Below are 21,006 nucleotides of genomic sequence, written 5' to 3'. Positions count from 1 at the left end.
AGATACTCCAGTGCATAAATCATCTTGATGGCCCTGCCCTGGACTCACTCCAGTAAGTCCATATCTTTGTTGAAATACAGAACCCAGGACTGGTCACAGCACTCCAGATGATGCTAAGTCCAGTCAGCGTCATGATGCTCCAGATGATGCTGAGCACACAGCACTTTGACATTGATGCTGAGCAAAGGAGAAGAATCACCTCCCTCAAATCACTGCCAATATTCTGTCTAATGCAGCCCAAGATGGTGTTGGAAAAGAGAGAATTTGTGTCTAATCTCTTCTCTGGGAATAGGGACACTGTCTCATGTGCTCTGTCTGCCAGTGTATTGCTAACAAACACTATATGCATCAAATTTCATGCAGTGTGTTACAAATCACCGTATTTTTAGTGCTGTTGTCTGCAGTCAATCTTAACTGTGTTGAAAAACGATATACATTTAACTCAAGTGCAGAGCTGGCTGCAGGCTGCTGGCTTTGTGAGTGCGTGTTGCTGGCAGTGACCACCAGGACACCTAGGTCCTTCTTTGCAGAGCTGCTTTTCAGCTGATCAGTCCTCAGTGTGTACTGGTGCATAGGGCTTATTCCTCCTCAGATGCAGGACTTTGCATTTCCCTTTGCTGAACTTTGTGAGTTTCCTGCCAGCCCACTTTTCCAGCCTGTTGAGGTCCCTCTGGATGGCAGCACAACTCTCTGGTGCATCAACCACCTCACCACGGATTTGTATCAGCTGTGAACTTGTTGAAAGTGTACTCCTTCCCAGTGTCCATTTCACTGTCCACTTACCTAACTTTGCCAGTTTGTCTCTGACAATGTTATGGGAGGCAGAGATAAACCCCATACTTGTATCAAGGTAAACAACATCCACTGCTCTCCCTTCATTGACCAAGCTAGCCACCTCATTGTAGAAGGTTATGAGGTTAGCTAGGCATGATATATTTTTCATAAATCCAAGCTGACTTGTCCCGGTCACCTTCTTGTCTTTCTTGTGATTGGACACTGTTACCAGGAGGATTTTTTCCATCACCTTCACAAACAATGAGAAGAGGCTGGCCAGCCTGTAGTTTCCTAGGTCTTCCCTCTTGAAGATAAGGGAAACTATGTCTTTCTTGAAGATGGGGGAGAATTTGTTCTCTTCCATTCTTCAGGAACTTCTCTTGTTCACCATGACCTCTCAAAAATAGTTGTGAGTAGCCTGACAGTGACATCAACCAACTCCCTCAGCACCCAAGGGTGCATTCTGTCAAGGCCATCAGGCAGAAATCTTAGGAAAAAAGAGAAAACATTAGAAAGCTGTCCCTCTTGATAATCAGATTTTATTTTTTTCTTTTACACAGATGGCGTATTTGTTATACAAGGAACTGTTCAGTATCTGGACTACAAGATAATTAATAGGAAAATGTGACTCATGTTTATTCCAAGTTCTGATACACCTGCTGTGCAGTGAACTTTTGCACTTCGAATATGAAGCAAATCTGTAGTGCTTGTCAGTTCATTAACAGTATTTAGATTTATTAAATTAGAGACTTCTGCAAAAATATCTTCTGAACGAATAATTATCTTCATTATGCTTTCTCTTAGTTTCAGGGTTGTTATAAATTGGTATCTGTATTAATTTTTCTTTCATATGTTATCAAAATACTGTCCCTCTGTACAATACTTCTGCATTTACAGACATGCTTTTGAGTAAAACAGTAATTGAAAAATAACCTCAGGAAAAAAATAGTTCTGCAAACTAACTTGTCGTGAGATTAATCTCTCTTCCATATCAGCCAGTTACTTGATCTCATGGAATAATCATAGGATGGTTTGCATCTGAAGGGACCTTAAACATCATCTAGTTCCAACCCCAATAGCATCATTAATACTGTATTTTTCAGGATTTCAAAAGGTTGCTTATTGCTACTGATGGTTTTGATAATAAAAGAGTGAATCTGACAGATCCTTTTATTGTGCAGTACTCTTATCTATACGAACTTTTTTTCTGCTAGGCTGTCAGGCTCTAGGCTGTGTCTTTATGTGGCAGGTAAAGAGAAACTGCAATTTGCTTTACCGTGGAAGGAATACCTCCAGCATCTGCGCTTATTGCAAGGTGCTAACAGATGCTTCATTTGGCCATGGCTGCCTTGTGGATGGGTGCACTATTCTGTGTGTAGATTAGGGAAAATGAATGGATTTTCTTTTTGTTTTGTTTGTTTGTTTTTAACTGGCAGATGAAATACCATTTGCTAAGGTTATATTAAATATATTGTCTTTTTCTTTCTTTCCTCATTTCTGCAGATCTTTCAATGGAAGAGTGCTGTGACAAGGGCATTGAATGGGCAAATAAAAACAGAATATGTGCTTCTCTACCCTTAATATCTGAGTCCAGAGAATGCAGGTATATAGTTAAGTATTGTATATTAAACTACAGTTTGTATTTGCATATAAAACCATGGTAATGGCAGGTATAAAAGCTGATTTAGAAGATAAAGCACCCAGCTCCTAAATTCAAGTTTTTCAAATTCACCTCTAGCCTTGGGGAGTACCTACTGAGTACCTACTTTTCTTCCATTATGTCCTTTAAATTTTTGCTGTTCTAGTATAGAGTCATCCAGCTCTATCTGTTTGACATGTGCTGTCTCTTAGGCAGAAGAGTACCATACTCACAGGGCTTGGACTTTGCCTATAGTCAATACATCTCAGTGTGACACCACAAATGTCAGCCAAGCTTCTTCAGTTTATAAGGATTGTGGATGTAGCTCAGCAATGGTCCAAATTCTTGAACAAAAATGTATCAAGAAACATGACAGATCCTGTACATGAATAATCCATGGATTGAATACATACATATGTATTTATGTAAGACAGCCTTTTAAAACTGTTTCTTCGGTGTAATGCCAGAAGGTAATTATTCTGCAGGTCTTAGCTGAATTGCTATGTGTGGCAACTTAAAGCTTAAGTCGAGGAGATTTCTGGTTATGTAGATTGTCTGACTTCTGTCAAATGTATTTGACCACAGACAATAGTAACCTTTAGTTTATAAATAGATTTCTTAAACCTGCTGACCTTTAATATGATCCTAATAATTATTATGTAATCTAGCACATGAAATAATTAAAAGGTTTAAATTATTTGAACAGTAATTTTTTGTTTATACTGAATCTCTTATATGGTTGGGACATTCTTATTTTTTATGTTAGTGATAGTTTGTGTTATTTTTGCTGTTAAATGCACTTGTTGCATATAATTTGTGGAGTTAACAGTTTGTGATGGGTAATTTGAGGGGCAGTTTCACAGAGGATTTTGTATTAAAGACATGTTACATTGCTCCCATCTTTTCAAATGCATCACAAAGTGATTTAACCTCAGTAACTGTAGATGTGTTGGATTGATCTTTATTATGGAAAGAATGTGTCTTGCAGGCAAGTCTGTCCATGTTCTCTGACTTTTGCATTTATATTGGCATTGAAAGCAGTCTCTTACGCAGAAGAATTGACAGATAGGACTTAAATCCCAATTTAGAAAATACCTTGAAGAGTCAGAAGAGTTATAGACAAAACAGAAGCAGCAAAAACAGGAAACCAAGTTTACTGAACAATCTGGGAGTGAGAATCTCAATGATTTAATGTTAATTTGATAAATGTGAGTTGTGATTCTACTGTAAATGTAATGTATTCTTTTAAAGACTGCCATTTTAGAGAGCCTTTAAGACTTGATAGGAACCGAAAAAAGCCTACTAACACTTCATCTAGCTTTTGTGCATAATTGATATGCAATTAAGAAAATCATAGTGATGTAATGGTAATTCAGAAATGGGTAGAGTCATGGATTCTGTGAGAGGCACGAGCACTTACTGATAAACAAAAAAATATGGATAAATGCAGTTCAGTTGCATTCATTCATGACTGCATGATAAAGAAACATTTACGTTTGAGTGAACCTTGGCTTCACTCTAAAAATGTGAACCTTTGGCACCTTTGACTATTTTCTTTAATGGCAATATTATTTTACTCCACTTACAATCACAAACTGGCCTATCTGGGAGAGACAGAGAAAAATCCCTTTATGATACCTTTTCAGACAGAAAAGTAAGGGACAAATAGTACTTCTACTTGCTGGTGTAACTGAAGCCAGAATGAGCAGCGAGGGAGCATAATTCCCTTTGCAAACATGTGGCACTGATTTTGTACATTTATACCTACTGCACAGAGGTGTGGGCAGAACCAGGTTTGTTGCACTTGCTGAGGTCTAGGCAGGTGAGAATATGGCACAGGATGCCTTATTGGTTACAGATTTTCCAAATAACTTCCTTCCTATTTAAACACCTGCATTTAAATAAACATAAATAAATGTTTATTTAAACACCTGACATTTATGCAGTTGTTTAAACTCCAGCTGGGATCTTTTGACTGTCCAGTGCAGCACAGTGTTGAACAGCATAGATCATCCGACTTGAAGAGCTCTAAAAGAAGGCCTCTTGAGTGTACAAACCCATATTACTTCATACCAGATGGAGCTGTTTGCCCTCCATATTTTAGCTTAGGTTTGCAAGGTTAGCAGTTGAATGCAAGGGTAAAATACATTGTGAAATGAGCAGTTTTGATGAAGGAAAAATGATTTTGTGCAGTTACTTTGCGAAGACCATGCAACACAGAACAGATTGGATGTGAGTACTTTCCCCAGCACACATGACAAGAATTTACATGCTGGTTTTGAATCCTCTGCTTAGAATAATAATAACATAATGGCATCTCAGATTCAGTCCTTCCCTCAAAGCAAGCTAGTTTATTTTGCTTTTCTTTTGTTCATATGAGGAACAAGCTGCTTTAGTGAATTAGAATTGCACGCCCTTGATCTTTTCCAAACAATTTAAAGCACATTCCTAGTAATTAAGAAGGGATTCCACATGAGTGCTGAAATTCTCACACCTGCCATGTATCCTGGAGACAAGCTGACAGATCTGGGTTTCAACATCTTCTTAGGATCCTTCCCCCTAAATCTCTTGTGGCTCTTGAGGGCCTTGCCATCCATGTGAATGGCACTTGCTGAATATGGCACAGGTCAAACTGCAGATATGCTCGCTTTCTTGTGGGCACAGGTGAGCCAGGTCCTTTCTGAAGTTCACATGAATTCACAAGCTCTACATGGCTTCTGTTACTCAGTTGCATTTAAGTTGAAACCAGTCATGTCTGCAGTCTCTTACTGTGGTTGCTTGTGCCACAAATGAGTATACCCCACCATATTATCACTCTGGACAACAATGATATTTTTCTGTGTCTTCATGACTCAGTAAATATGAGTGTAGAGTTTTAATGAATAATATCTTTGGCTGTTATAACAGCAGCTTTTTGCCCGTTCATCCGTTTTCCTGTGATGTGTTTAAACTCACAGCAAACAGAAAGAGCACAGCTCTGGTTTGGTTTTTTTTTTTTTTGTTTATTGGAACTCAACCTGCCCAATAAATCTTCATCCTTTAAAAATGAAGAGTTTCACCTGCCCAGTGCTTTTAGCAAGTGAACTTAATTCCTGGGCCAGAAACAGTCTATCTCCATATGAGAATTGCATGCCTTCAGCACTGAGTAAAGTCTTTGGAGTTACATTATTTGTTATTAGTGTTGCAAGAATACATAAAAGGAGAAGCTGCAGAACATTCTGCTAGGTACAGTGCAAGAACAGAACAAAAAGGTCATCTGTTTTCCTAAGTACAGACAAGTGGCAGCACTTGGATACAGACTCAGACGGGAACACAAGGAAGTAATGAGACAAGAGTGTTTGGAGTGATAGGCACCAGACGCTGACTGCTGATAGATGTTTATTGATTTATGCCATTGTAAGTCTGGAAGAGCTTGAGATTTTGGACGTCAAAGTTGTGACAGTTTTATGTATGAAAAAGCTGTTTAAAGTTACTTTTGGAGAAGTTGTCTTTATTAATTATTATCTCTTCTCTGTAGTCTGCTACTTGTGCCTCACAGTCACAAAGATTTTTTGGCTTCACAGTGAGAGGGATAGAACAGTCTGCTATGATGTGGTGAGGGTTTTATTGCCACTCATTTAGGATAATTTGCTTACTTCACTTTGTGAATAATGCCAAACTTCATCCTTCTCTGTCACATGATCAGTGTTGTTTCTCTACATAATATATAAGATCAATATAATTTTACCCTTTACCTTCAAGAAAACTTTAATTATATAATCTATAAAGTTTTTTATGAACTGCAGCTGATTAATTTTGAGATCTGTTGAATCAATTATTTTTACTTGAATCCTTTGCTTATTTATAAAACATGATCAAATGTATGTATCTTCATTGTTGAGGCACTCATTATTTTCATTTGTCATACTGTGTCACACATAGTACCAGATCTTGCTCTTAATTTTCTTAAACCCATTTCTATTGCATGTAAAACTGCAAACTGAAAGGACTAAGAGTGGAAAACCCAGCTTGTCTTTGCAAAATAATTCTGGCGTGGAATCAATCTCTTTTTAATTTGAATATTTTTTGTCCAAGACCTTCCACTGTGCCCATGAATAGCACTGACATAGTTTGAAGACAGGCTAATAAGTAAAAGCAGAGAGGGAGAGGGCAGTGAAACGAAATGGACAAGAGAGACATTGTTTCAGAGAAAAATTAAATTTTAATGCTTTTATGGAAAGAAATGAAAGGAAAACCAGGTGATTGTGAAATCTGTGCTGGTTTAGGACTGCATCCTCTGGGAAGGAGAATAATTGATATGAAGAGGTTGTGGAGATAAATAGGTATGTAGATTTTCAGCTCGATAGTTATTCCATGAAAATCAGCAACATCAGTTAAACAGAAAGTAAAAGTAAAAATATAAATATTTTTTATCTTGATTTATTATCAAATTACCTAGTAATGAAATAACTTTTGGATCAGCATCTGCAACAAATAATAAGGATTTCCAAGTGATTTCTGTTCACTAGTGAGCCGTGAATAAAACTTATTTCAAAGATGCATGATTTTACCTGTAATACTCTGCATGAATGTCAGTTATGAGGCCTCATGCTCCTAGATATTTCATATTTAGTGTTTTAACATTTCAGCCATATTGCAAATAACCATTCATGTCAATAAGGTCCTGCTGTACTGTTTTAACTGAAAATCAGAATATGGCAGATAAGGTAGAAGCAGCCTTTTAATTATTAGGAGTGACTAAAAAAATTACAACCAAAACCACAGGAAAGTACCCCTTTATTTTCTCTTTTTTTTAGAGACCAATATTGTATGCTGTTTGTAGACATGAAGTTAATAGGAATGCTACACAGGAAATGTTGAAAGCTTTTACACAAGGAGAAAAATCAGTAGCCTCTACTGGCTAATCACAGAATCAACTGGGTTAGAAAAGACCTTTGAAGATCATCAAATCCAACCATTACCCCAGCACTGCCAAGACCACTGCTATACCGTATCACCGAGGGTCTCATCTACACAGTTTATGAACACTTCCAGGGATGGTGATTCCACCACTGCCCTGAGCAGCCTGTTCCAGTGCCTGAGCACCCTCTCTGTGAAGAAATTGTTCCTAATATCCAATCTAAACCTCTCCTGGAGCAGCTTGAGGCCATTTTCTCTTGTCCTATCGCTTGTTACTTGGGAGAGGAGACTGACCCCCATCTCAGTACAACCTCCTTTTGGTCCTTCTGCTGTGAAGTAGAAAGTGGGTATATATTATGTTAGGGTCTGAGCCAGGGAGACACACATAACCTAGCACAGAGAGGGATGGATACTCATCATTTCAAAAGTATCAGTCTGAAGAGCTTATGATAGTATGCTTTAACATCCATCAGCAAAGGGAAAAAGATAGTCATATGGGCAGGCTAAGTTGCAGCCAGAAGACCAGTACTGTGCAGACTTTTTTAGCATTTTTCTTTGTCATCTTACAAGTATTTCTACCTCTGTTACAGACATACAAGCCTTTACAGTCTCAAGCAGTATTTGCTACCAGTGCAACTTCACTGTAGGATTTGGGCAATGAAGTGTGATTTTATTGTTGTTGTTCTGAGAATGAACAAATGGTATTTTAATCTAGTATTCAATTGATGTTTAATTCCTTATTACAGTTGGGGTGGGCCACATGACTTATGAATACAGCTGTGGGAAACATTTTAAGAAACTTTTTTGTTTTGGTTGAAATTGCCAAATTTCTCAGAGATTTCAAAGAGATTATTTGTATTTTGGGGAAAAAAAAAAGGCCACACTGGAAATCAAACAGATCTACTGAAAGACTGCTGTTGTTTGTCTGTTTATTTGTCTGTGGCTAACAAATCTAGCTCCTCAACAGGACTTGGAGGGCTAAAGAAGCTGGAAAGTCTCAACTCCCACACTCTGGCGCTTGAAGTTCAGGTTTTACAGGCTCCCAAAGTCCTAACAGTCAGACCACCCCAGAGCTGGGCAGGGAATGGAAATACTTCTTCAGAGGGAATTTCAGCAACAAAAAAACTACATATTCTTCCAAACTGGAACTAAATCAAATATCAAAACCTTCAAATATTCTGCCAAATAAAGCTTCTGGCCTGGGCTTAACTTCTTGCTCTGACTTTAGAGTCTATTTTTGAATAATTTGTTCATGAATTTATCCTGATTTTTGTTCCTATGCATTGAAATCTCGTAGCTGTTTTTGTCCAGGGGAGAACTGCACAATCAGACCATTGCAAAATCCAATAAATAAGAATTGAGGATCTTCAGGATTGTATCTTAACAACCGTGCCTTAGGATTGTAGCTTAAAAGCCAATATGCACAGAGATGCAGAATGTTAGCCCAATATCCATGTAGCCCCTGCTTTTAGTGGGCTGGACTGGATGACCTGGCCTTAGAGCTGAGGGAGTCCCTCGCACCATTTGGGAGCTGAAAGCTCATCTTACGGTCGTCGAGAGCAGGGAGGCTACTCCAGAGGTGATGCATGGGAATCCACTTATCTCATGTGACAGTAGAAGCCACCCCTCTTCCTTACACTTCCAAAATATCTAATGGTGTAAATGAAGGATCTTTAAGAGCAAAGGGTAATAGTGTGCTGAATATCCATACATGTTTTTATGTATTTCTAAGCAACCCTTTAAAAGATTTTACTCATCAGTTCACATAACTAGAGATGAGGGGGAAAAAAAAAGTGAATACTCATAACAGCAAACAGAATGTGTTCAGTGTTGTTGGTCTGGAAGATATGTAAGATTTCCCGTGCTGATGGATATAGAAATGCATTTATAGGGTTTTTCTGTGTGCACTTCTTATAGAGCTCTAACATATCAGGACATGACTGATTATACTGTAAACAGAATTTATCAGTTTGGATTGCCTTTGGGATAGTTTCCTTTCCCCCTGGCAAACTTGGGTTCCATCATTCTTAGTGAAACTGGGTTATCACAAAACACATGGATATGTTTATACCCTTGTACATGTAATCTGATTTGCTACTGTTCTTTTTAGCTTTCTTCTCCATTTCCCAGTATCTGTTACAGGAGGTAGCAGTGGAAGACCTTTAAACTGCAATCTCCACCCACGGTGCTACCCAACAAAGCCAAGTTATGCTAAAAACAGTGTGGAGAAAATGAAGATATCTCCTTCAGTGGGCTTTGCATTCAAGTGGCAGTAGCAACAAGAGTGGAGGAGTTTAAAGCCTCCTCACACAGATTATTTTGCTACAGGAAGGAGTTTTCAATTTATTCACTGAAACTGAGATAAAATAGAATGATTTTATGAGCAGTTGAAGTACCAAAGAGCTGAGTTTCTGCAGTTTTTTATCCTTTCTCCCCTGCACATCTTCTTGCCCTGTAATACTGTTCTCCCCCCAGTCTTTCTTCAATTCTTGCTTGCAATACACTCTTCTCGCTATGTTTTTCCTTGGTATCTTCACTTCCTTGTATCTCCGTTTGTCCCACAGAGCAACACTGAGGTTCTTTCAACATGCTATGTCTGTTCATTTGAGCAAGGGGCAGCAGGTGTGAAGGTAGCCTGGCTGCAGGATTGCAGACTCTCACTTCTCACTTCCATCAGAGCACTGATTTGGATGCCATCTTGTCTTCAGCCATCAGTTATTACAAAACATGCAAGAATGCAAGCCCTAAAGACCTTGAGCCCTGTGGCAAATGTGGTTGAAGTTACCCGTTTGCCTAAAAAAGTGTTAGGGCAGACTACAAGGTAGACAGGCTGTTAAACAGTATTAAACATATCACCTAGACTTTCTACCTACTCCTAAGAATATGTGGCATGGTAACTAAAATGTGAACCTCTTTCCATAAGATAAATGCTAATTATCAAAACTTGCATTATCTATTCTTGACCTATGTATGACATTTTTCTCCTATTGCTCCCATCCTTTCGTCAGCATGACTCAGATACAGTGCTGCCGCAGCCACCTGGAGAAGCAGTACTGTTCAGATGGGATTGAGTTTGCCAATGTACGTGAAGAGTGTGACTCACATATTGGTGAAAATTCCACCTGTGAAGCTGACTACTTCAAGGTGAGACATTAGAGATACTCCTGTTCATCTTTAAGAAATGGTATTGACTGTCTAGATTGCTATTAAGGGTTGACCCTGAAGGTCATGATACTCAGTTTGATGCACATAAACATTTTTTTTCCCTCCTAAACTTCGTGTCTCTGTTAAGGCTGTCCACTTTGTGCTTCTTTGAGATAAACAGTTCCTTGTTGAATGAAGCAGACTGTTTCATTACATTTTTAGCACAAGCAGAGGGTAGAATGCAAAAGGGTGGAAAGTCTTGAATGAGTAATTAGCTATGAAACTAATTTTGCATAAAGATAAGACGTAAACGCTGTAGGATGGGTGAGAAACTTGGCCACGTTTCAGACTTCAGCTTTCATTAGAGCTTCATGGGTTAAGGTCAAACTCAGTGATTTTCAGTATTGGTGGTCCAAAGGGGTAGGACTGAAGTTAATCCTCTTAGTGTACTTATTATTCTAGCTTCTGTATGTGTCCTTAGTTAACACCACTTTGATTTACAACTGAATGGAGACATGTAAGCTTGTGATAATAGTATTTGATATTAGAATAGAAATTCCTACTGTTGGCATCCTTAGTTAATCTGTGCCCTCCCTTCTGTGTTTGCTACTGTCTTTGCCTCTCAGTTTTTGAAAGGAAGCCTCTTCATAGCACTCTGCAGAGTGCTTTTGGAAGAAAGTTCCATCAGCAAGATCTTGACCTTGACCATGACCCAGTCATTAACAGCTCTGGTCCTGTTACAGATTTCTTTCAGTGGTGATGAAAATAGTTAAGAATGATTTTAATTTTTCCCCACTGCTCAAAAATGCTGAGTGTTTTTGGTCATTCGGTTAAAAAAAAATCAACTATATAGAAGATGGCAGATAATGTCTGACTCACAAGTTTCATGTCTCTTCAAAATGACATCTTGACCATGTTCCTGGCAGTAGGATGTTGCTGGTACCAGGGCCGTGAAGTGATCCATGTTCTCACTGTGAGTGTAAGAAAGGTAACACATGCTGATGAGGCTGCCATTGGTGGGTTGTCACAAACTTGTCTACATTTGCAGCCTGATTCTGTCCACGGTGGAGTGTGTCCCCCAGAGGAGCTGTGTCCAGGGTATGCCCTGCCCCTGGCTTAGAGATTCCTCTGTGCAGCCTTTGCTATTAGGAAGTGTGTCCATCCCAATGTGCATGTGGCATGAAAAAAATATTTAACCCTATGTGTCAGTACTTTGAAGGGCTATGAACAGATGAACAAACACTGTGATGGCTACTACTCTGCAGATTAAAGTGCTTGCAAAGAGAGACAGGTTTAGAACAGCAGCACTATTTTAAACACATGCCATGGGACAACTCTAAACCAGAATAGAACTGTTCAAGGAAACCCACTTTCCCATCAATTGACTGATGTTTCCTTTGTTGGCTTGTCAGCGTGAGGAAGAGTTAATGGTGTTTTTCAAAATGGCCAGACTTCTTTAAAGATGTCAGGTTTTCATGGTGACAGCTGTATTATTAAACAAACTGAACTTGGCCTTGGTCTCTGGCCCTGAGAATAAACTGCTCAGCACAGCTCATGTCACGTAACTGACATCTTTCTCCTGCAAAACATAGTGCATAAGGGCTGTTGGGAACACTCGCTGGCCTGTGCTAACCCCAAAATATGCTTCAGCATTGTCTGAGAGGATGTTAGTTGCCATTAGAGCTTCCTAATATTTAAACATTACAGATGATTGAAGGACAAAGCCCATATTCTGTCCCTGTTTAATTTACTTGTATAAACACAGTCAGTGTTATTTAATCATCGTCAGCCACATTCTACCTCCCCCTTCCCCCGCAATAGGAATATCTTACACTTAATAACTCTACTGAGTTAGCTGTAGATAGGTCTTTGTAGATAGTCTGATCCATGATGGACATAGATGATTTATGAGCTAATATGAGTGACCAATTCATTATTTCTTTCATTAAATACAGTTTGAACCTGATGACCTTGCAAGATGATGTATCTTGCAGTTGTACCATGCTGTAACAAACAAGTTTTAATATCAAGTCCATCTGACATGGGTTTGAATCTCATTTTGCCTGAGTTGCTCAGTTTCTGTTTAGCTTAGGTAGCACAGGAAATCTTTTGTGTCTTCTTTGTCTCCTTTTTGAAGCAGAAAGAGTGATTTAGTAATTCAGTCAGTAGGATTAATCCCAGCAGTTTGCAGCAAATGAGGCAGCAAATCTTTCTTTTGAATCTAAACCTTGTGATTGGAAAGAAGATAAAAGGACCATATTTTGAAAACACTTGCCTCGGCTTTTACACGCAAAGGCGGTAGGCATAGGTAATGATGGGCAGAATTTTACTGCTCCGTTTTTTTGGAAGTGTAACTTCTTGAAAAAAAAAAATTGCAAAAATTAATCTTTAAATCTTGATCAAAAACAGTAATCAATTTCAGATTTGTTTCTGGTACAGGCAATGTAGAAATGGATTTATAAAAGGTTTTCTTTTCCCGAAGATCAACATGTGGCCTTATCTCCCCAGTTTTTGCAAGAATACTGTGTTTGTGTATATTGGGTGAGCATAAAAGTTTTATTGCTTTGGACTGTTGAACTTATTTTTAATTTTTGTTCAGATCTTCAAAAGTCCTGAAAAATTCCACTGGCTGACTTGAATTTTTTTTGTCTGTTTTACATAGCATCTACTGGTTAGTCTGGATTTCAGCAAGTGAGAGACCTCTTGTGGACAAATAGACAAAAGCAATGTTAATACATGGTTCACCCAGATCTAGTAATTTAAATAATATGTCTCTTAAACTCTGGTAACATAAATAATAAAGCACTACTACACATTTTAACTAATTAAAAGAGCTTATTGATGATAGAAATTTCACCAAATTACACCAAAATTAAATCTTTAAGCTTCTCACATATAACTATTCCCTTATTCCTTTTCATCTTTATTCCTTTCTGTGAGAAGGCAAGGTGTAAGAGGAGGCAAGGGATCATAGGACTTCAAGTAGGACACAGGTTTCTATCCAGAAATGAATATCAAGGCATGGCTCTGAAACTGCATGGACTTTTGCTAATAGCAGGGGAGAGGCAAAGGGAAGATGTTTATTATTGAGATCACTTAAGAAGCAAAGGCAAGCTTATGGGCAGTGAAAGTGTGTAGTAGCAACTCCATCATTTGGTTGTACTACCCATGCAGGCAGTGATGGTTCTAGCAAATGGGTGAACGGTCATTGAAACATGCCTCCAGGTTGCTGGCAACCTTTGAAAATGGCTGCAAACACGTCAAGAGCTGAACTGATATGGAGTCTAGAACTGCAGTCCGGACTAAAGGATCAAAGGCTTTCAGAAAAAGCTAACAAACCTGGAAAAATTTGTATGAAAAAAAGTAATGTTGAGATTATTCTTATCAGAATAGTGATAGTTATAATAATACCAGAGTTCTCCATGAACATAAGTTAAACTAGCCTTATCACTGCTACATTACTACCATTCCACAGTGGGAGAACTGAAAGAAAAGGTGACTTTCTAAGTTTAGAGGTGAAATATGCAGAGTTCTGGGTGTGCTCTGAGCACAAAGCCATTCAACAGCTTGTTCTCCTGTTTTCTTTAGTTGAACAGGAAATGTTAGGACTGCCAGTGCAGAATCTTCTAGGATCAACATTAAAAGCTAATTACCATGAACATCAGTTAAGAAAACATTTGACACTTTCCATCTTTGGATTGTTTTGGCTGTGGTATAGCAACATAAATTATTATCATTTTCAAGGTGTTAAATCAAGATGCATCATGCACACTTAGAATAAATGTAGGTTGGAACAAATGGTTCAATGCCTTCAATTATGGTAAGTGAAAATGCAGTTTCTTACAGATGTTGCAAGACTTAGCAAGCTGTGTAATTGAAGATTCACGTTAGCTGGAGACAGAGGTCTTTCAAGTGATGACTCAACCTGGACAAAATGATGAATATAAGTCTATTCAGCACTTTCAAGAATTCCAAGATTAATGATTACTCTTTAAAAAGCCTAAAGAAACACTGTAAATCCCAATTTGAGCATTATGCGACAAAACAAAGGACTAGACTGAGCCACTTCATATGCCTAACGGTACAAGACAGTGAGGATATGCAGAAGTATATGATGTCAAAACCTGGCAAGGCATCAGCTCTATTCAGTAACTTAAATTAGTTTTGTTATCAAAAATACACAAGCTTAAGTCAAACAATGAATCTGTAGCACAGTTTTCATTTCTGTTTTCTAATTTATGGTTGAGAAAATTGGAAATCTTGACAAAATTATAGACATGTTAAAACCTTTGAGAAGGATGCCTCAGGAAAATGTTAGACATGTTCGACAGAATACATATTCAGAAATGTTGCAATTCTTGGAAGAGATCATCAAGTATTTATTTCCAAAGTCATCCGGAAAAGCCAGAAAAGGTGGAAATACCCCAGTCATATTAGTGATGAAACCAGAGCATCCACCACTACATGCAAGTAGCTGGGGAACCAAGTAATAGAAATGGGTAGTGAGGAACTGTCCCACTAAACAGTAGTTAATAGGGGAAAACATGTATCTTCATATTAGAGTGAGCATGAAAACGACAGCACAGCATTGGCCAGGAGGAGAGTTCCTGCTGTACAGCAGTCTGCAGCAGGGAGAGAATTTGTCTATGTATTGAAAGACAAAGTACAAAATGGCATGCTTAGGTATTTCAAAATGCTGTAAAGTAAAAGAAGATTGAAGAAACATAGAAAAATTGTTTTATTATTTTATTATTTAAATTTTACTCTGCTTGAGATGTTAGAAGAGCCTTTCACTGCAGTACAGAGGGAGAAACATACATAACACCTTGTAGAATATAGGCAGGGGTTTACATCTGAGAGTAATGAACGAAATGTCATAGTTGCCTTCTTTTTGATAGTTGTAGCGCTTAAAGCACCAAATTACAGACATTTAGTTCAATGTTCAGTTACTCGATATTCATCTGTTCTGTTTCATGGTGCAGGCTATTTTTCTCAAGCAATAAAAAAGTCTGGAAGAATAACTAAGAATAAAAGCTTAAATCTGCTTTTATCTGACAGTAGCAGACCAGTTCCAGAGAACTAAACATCTTTGCTGATTTCTGACAGCAAGGAGGAAAACTGAATTAGTCAGCAATGTCCCCTCAAGCTGAACTAAAAGGAAGCCTCCATAGGATTAACTTGCCCTGTGTTCACTTCTGTGGCGTATTGCGGGCCACAGTTCAGCAGGTCTGAAAGAGGCAGACCATGTTTCATCGTTGGAAGCCATGTCAGGACTGCAATGCTTTTAAATAATGTTTGACTATGTAGTCTGTTTTTCAGAGCAGAACTGCTTCTCTTTATGACCTGTTAACACTAACCTTGGGTGAATGATGTTTGTTGGCTTGTTTGTCTGTTAGTTCAGAGGGGTATTTTTTTCTGGGAAGTTGACTAGGCAGTTTAATTATAAACTGAGTCATGCACTTCATTGATTGCGCCCTGTTTTAATTGAACTGGACATAAGGGAAGCAGAGGTCTTAAGAGGTTCCACTGTTTGCTGGTGTGTGAAACCGGACTATGTTGGCAAGGAACCATTCTGGTCCTCCACATCACCTTTCACACACATTCACATAGACACAATTTCTGTGAACTGGATCCAGGTTCTGTGCTTGGCTGTATGTAGGCCCAATGCAAAGCTCACTGAACTCAACTATGGATCAGAATGTCTCAGACTAAGTATACCAGGACTTCTTAAAGAGTTTGCAGAGTATATTCCATAAGCTTGCCAAGGTGAGGTAACACTCTTGACACTACTGACAAAATTTGCATTGATTTGTTCAGGGCTAGGATTTGCCTCTCTTTAAATTAATATTTATTTATTTATTAACAGGTATGCTGCTACTGTTGTTTGCTGGGAAAGACTGCCCAAGTTCAAGGACAGAGTTGTGAACCCAACCCAAAGATAGGATACCAGTGTGGAATTGTCTTCAGAGCTTGCTGTGTGAAGGGTCAAGATCTGTCCATCAGCGATGATGCTCCTAAAAAGGAGCAAGGTATTTTATGTTGCAAGTATAAAAAGGGAAATACAAAATGATATGAGGTACAAGGAGTGCTTGTACTTTAAATTATTTCTGTTGAAATTCTGTGTGGGCATCCTGACTCTTACAGACATGATGTTGGTGGTATTTTTCCTTTTTCATTTAGCAGACAGCCCTAAAATTGCAGAAAAGTCATGCTGTGTAGTGTTGCCCCCTTAGTGGGCAGCTGAGCACCGAAAACATGCAGGCTGGCTTGCAGATCACCAGTGACAGATTTTGAAGACATCATCCTAACCAAACACTGAAAGTCAAGCCCAGATCCTACCACAGAAGCTTGCTTTGGTCAGCTTGAGCCAATGTGTTATCAGATTTGTTTCAGGTCTTTCAAACCTGGCTTATGTCAGTGTCTGCCCTTATCAAGTAACATTTAGAAATGCCCTTCCAGTTTCTTTGTGTGCCGCTATTTCAGCAGGGGAAGTCCCCTTGTCCATTAGCTCTGGCTGAAGTGACTGGACTAGGAGATACCTTGTACTTAGACCACTCTGCTAATAAAATTTTTTAGACTCAGTGTCCCTGCATGACATGAAAAAAAAATTATCAGCACCTGAAAATCCAGACTGTGAAGCACAGCATACGGGATTTCTATACTTACCCTTGGAGGCAAGTGGTGTGCATAATAACCACTATGCATATGGTTAGTATGGTTTTAGTATGATTATTGTGCCAAACACTGTGCATTGCAAAAATGAGTCTGTGTCAGCAAGCAGGGCAGGGCAATGTTCTCTTCATTAAACTAAGAAACAAGCAGGTAGTTCAACATATGTCAAATATCCCTATTGACAATAAAAATTGCCTGTAGAAAGGCAGAGCAAACAATATTAATAGACACTTTTGCTAGTCATTAAGAGGAGATCAGTCTCCCTTTTGCAAGGCAGCTTCTTGGACTAGCACCTTGTATTTGTGTTATGCAATAGAAAGACATTCAAGGCATTCTACTGCAAGAGGGTAAGGCAAGCTGATTTCTTGTATGACACTTTCTTGGTAATGTAACCAATATTCTCTGGTATTGTGTCCCCAGAGACCTCTATAAAATCAAACCAGATTTGCGCAAATTGATTTCCTTAGCTTCCTTATGACCAAAATGCCCCTGTAGTGCGAGGACTCAGTGTACCAACCCAGCCTTGTGCCACTGCAGAAATCTTGCTTTCACATCCGTGGTTTATTATTTGCTTCTAAGAGACTGGTGGTTGAATAGGCTTATGGACAATCGTATGAAATGAGACCAAACTTCCTATTCAATAACCAGAATATTTTGAGATTTTGGTTTTACACTTCTCACTACCAACCTATCATTTCCCTTATGTTCAAAGCGGCAGGATTGGAGGAAATCCATTAGCCAGTCCTTTGGGCAAGCAATGGGTTCAGACAGTGAACCCATTTCAGCCCATTTATGTTTTCCTTGTAGAGAGAAGGAACTCTCAGGACATATACATGTAGCAGAAGTACCTCTGATCAAAACTCCAAGTTAAGGTATATGAAGTACATATGAAAGAATGCCATAAGTAGGTACCCAAAAATTGGTTGTGAAGTTCTTTCTGGAATGAAGTCTAAATAAGTAACTGAGTTTAATCTGATTTTCATTATAACTGGGAATACCCCAAGCTGCTATAAAGTTAGTAGAAGCCAAGCATGCCTCAGCAGCATGTCTTACAAAAATGAGGTTAAGCACTGGTTAAAAGCCTAATGTTAAGAACCTGCATTTGAAAATCTCAGCCCAAATTTAATCTATGATTACAGCATGACTTTCATATTGAATCAGTCAGATGGAAAATGCCCAGTGGCCATGTACATTTGAATGGCAAATTCAAGTATGAAATAGCTGTAAAATATGTAAATAATGTTCTTTAATTTTGTCCTAGTTTATCCAAAACCCTAGTCTGAGTCCCATGCCAAGCAGGCAGCTTTTTACTGTGAGAAGAAAAGTGCTTTCTCCTCTAATGCCTATCTCTCCTCTTTTTAGTTGAAATTTCAAAGGAAGAACTAGACCAAGAAGATCCCTATCTCCATGATGGCTGCAGAGGTAAGTCAGGTGACTAGACCTGTTAGCCAGCTCTTTTGTGATTGCCTCCAATAAAAGTGAAGCAAACTGAGATCTAGAGATTAGTCAAAACCTTTTGCCCAGGCTAGTTATGGGTAAAAATAACAGAATGAAGATCCTTTCTAAGAAATAGTAGGCCATTATATGTGATGCCTCAATAGTTCTGAAATACAAGGGAGGCATTGTCCTCCATAGTGGAGTTCATTTTATCCACCTGAAACTTAGAGTATGCGTTTAACTTTTTTTTAACTTCTACTGGGGAGTACCTCAGCGGTGTTACCTATTGAACCTGTGGAGTACTCTGGATTCTTCAGGATATGGAGATCCTATATTAAATATGTGCATTCTTTTATTCTCCTCTTGGGATGATCAGGGTGATTGAATACGAAATGAAACAAGTTTTCTTTTTCATACACTGACTGAAAAAAGGGAAGAAAAGTGTCTATTGTCCTCGTTAGTCAGACTGTTCTGCTTCCTGGGAAGAATGTGTTGTTGGGATATTGCTCTGCAAAGTATTCTGATTTATTGCTTCTCACATGTGATTTACATGTCTATAAACTTAAGCAGTGATTTGTTATTTTCTACAAGCATCTCAGAACTAAGTAATGTATTTAGGTTAAAATCAATTTGGTAGTCTTATATTCTAGTTGAGAGATGATTTACTGTGTGGCATGTTGCATAGCTATTACACTCTAGAGAGGACGGAAATGTCTACTAGGTCATTAGGTAGTCAAAGTCAATGCTGGCTGTCCTTGTCTCCAGCTGCTAATTATAAGAGGTGACACAGAAAAATGTGTTACATATTTTTCTAGCATTATTTCTTTATGTACTCAGTTGTTGCATTTGTCAGTTAATCAGATGCCTGCAAGAGGTGGATTGGTATGGCTAATTACAAATTAAAGTTTCTTTTTACAGTATGTTTTCCGATAAACTTGGCATGCCAAAATTGCTTGTGATCTTCAGAACTTCACCAGGGGAAACTTAAATTTCTTAGGCAATGGAACTTCCAGCAATTTGTCTTGGAGCACCTTTGTGGTATATGAGGGAATTAATTCTATTCTTCCAACAGCTTCATGATAGGTTTTACTGTGGCTGACAGGAGCTCAAGTATTAGCAAAGGTTCAGAAAGCAGTAGCTGTCCATTTCAGCCACAATACTATGGCTCCTTCTAATGTCATTGTCTTTGCCAGTACTGTGTACAGACCTAATTTTCCACGGTGTAATAATGGCCCTGTCCTCATCGGAAATCTTTACACTTACAAAAAAAAAAATTAATTCACTCAAAAGTTTAAAGTATTCCAGCTGCATTGCCAGCACTGATGGCGCTTATCTTAAACCTTTTGTTATAATGCCTATCCAGCTATTCTGAAAAACAGAAGAGGACAGGTTCTATTTGTAATAAAAGTATCAATACTCTTATAACAAATGGTTGGAAGTACATAACTTTATTGTAAGAATATGAAATGTTTTTAATATTAAAATTATCTGAATTTCAGAAAAAAAAAGGTTTTCTTAATGATGAGCTAAATTTTGTGTAAATGTCCTATTGTATTCTCTCTTTCTGTTTGCCAGAATAACCCCAGCTTTCTTTGTCATCCTTTGTGACTCCTGCACACACCCCACTACATTCTTAGTTCCAGTTCCCCAGTACTAAGTCTTCAGGTTGTCTGAAGCCTTTGTCATTCACAATAGCCTCTTCTCCCGTTCATGTTTCCTGCCTACTAAGTAGGAAAAGAATGCACACAATAGCTAATTCAGGAGTATGGTCCTAATAATGATGGGCTAAAAATATAGCCTAGTGCAGCTAATAGTGAAAATGTTTCATTAACTTATGATGATGCATCTTGTCTTCCTTATTTTACAGTCATCACCATTACAAAGTTTTAACTTCCAGCCAAAACATGAGGAGGTGTCTGAGCTCATCAGCATTTTTCCTTCAACTTCTAACAGTGATGGGCAATGACTAACTTCTTAATATACTTCTTGTATTGATTTTTAGCGCTAAATCCAGTGACTACAAACACGTCTTTTGTATATGTGCATGTTAAGTTATCTGTTTTCTAAATAAATCAGAAAACATCCTGTAAATTAATGGTTTGTTTCAGTTCCTGTGAAGAGCCTCTTAATTACATAAGATTTCTTAAAATATCCAATTAGGTGGTGGTCCATGCTCTCAGCAGTGCAGAGACACAGGATCCAGTTACGTCTGCTCCTGCTTTGTTGGGTATCAGCTTCAAGCAGATGGTGTCAATTGCGAAGGTAAAAGAAATAATTGTCTCAGTTATCAGCATTATTGTTTTAAAAGAGCAAGACTAGATTAAAAAAGATGCAGACAGAAGAGATCAGAATATGCTTATGCCAGCTGGCAAAAGAGGTGACATCATAAAAAGTCGATATAAACGGAGGGTTGGAATGAGAATTGTGGGAAGATGGAATTA

The 21,006-nt window shown here is 38.4% G+C and overlaps 1 protein-coding gene across 2 annotated transcripts in view; it reads left to right on the top strand.

Annotated features, from left to right (window-relative positions):
* FBLN1 (fibulin 1) overlaps positions 1 to 21,006 on the top strand; it is an 81,290-nt gene that overhangs the window by 13,541 nt on the left and 46,743 nt on the right. For both annotated transcript variants that reach the window (XM_061472024.1, XM_061472025.1), the window contains exons 2-6: positions 2,278 to 2,377; positions 10,321 to 10,456; positions 16,323 to 16,485; positions 18,491 to 18,550; positions 20,726 to 20,827. In XM_061472024.1, the coding sequence (XP_061328008.1) occupies positions 2,278 to 2,377; positions 10,321 to 10,456; positions 16,323 to 16,485; positions 18,491 to 18,550; positions 20,726 to 20,827 (561 nt within the window). The remainder of the gene's footprint in view (positions 1 to 2,277; positions 2,378 to 10,320; positions 10,457 to 16,322; positions 16,486 to 18,490; positions 18,551 to 20,725; positions 20,828 to 21,006) is intronic.

Source organism: Pezoporus flaviventris, unplaced genomic scaffold, assembly GCF_033815535.1.
Source record: "Pezoporus flaviventris isolate CSIRO_AGI_PZ_B2104156 unplaced genomic scaffold, CSIRO_AGI_Pfla_v1 ptg000070l, whole genome shotgun sequence".
In the NCBI taxonomy this organism is placed as follows: Eukaryota; Metazoa; Chordata; class Aves; order Psittaciformes; family Psittacidae; genus Pezoporus; species Pezoporus flaviventris.
The sequence above is the reverse complement of the archived record's forward strand: the minus strand, read 5'-3'. Positions and strand labels throughout refer to the sequence as shown.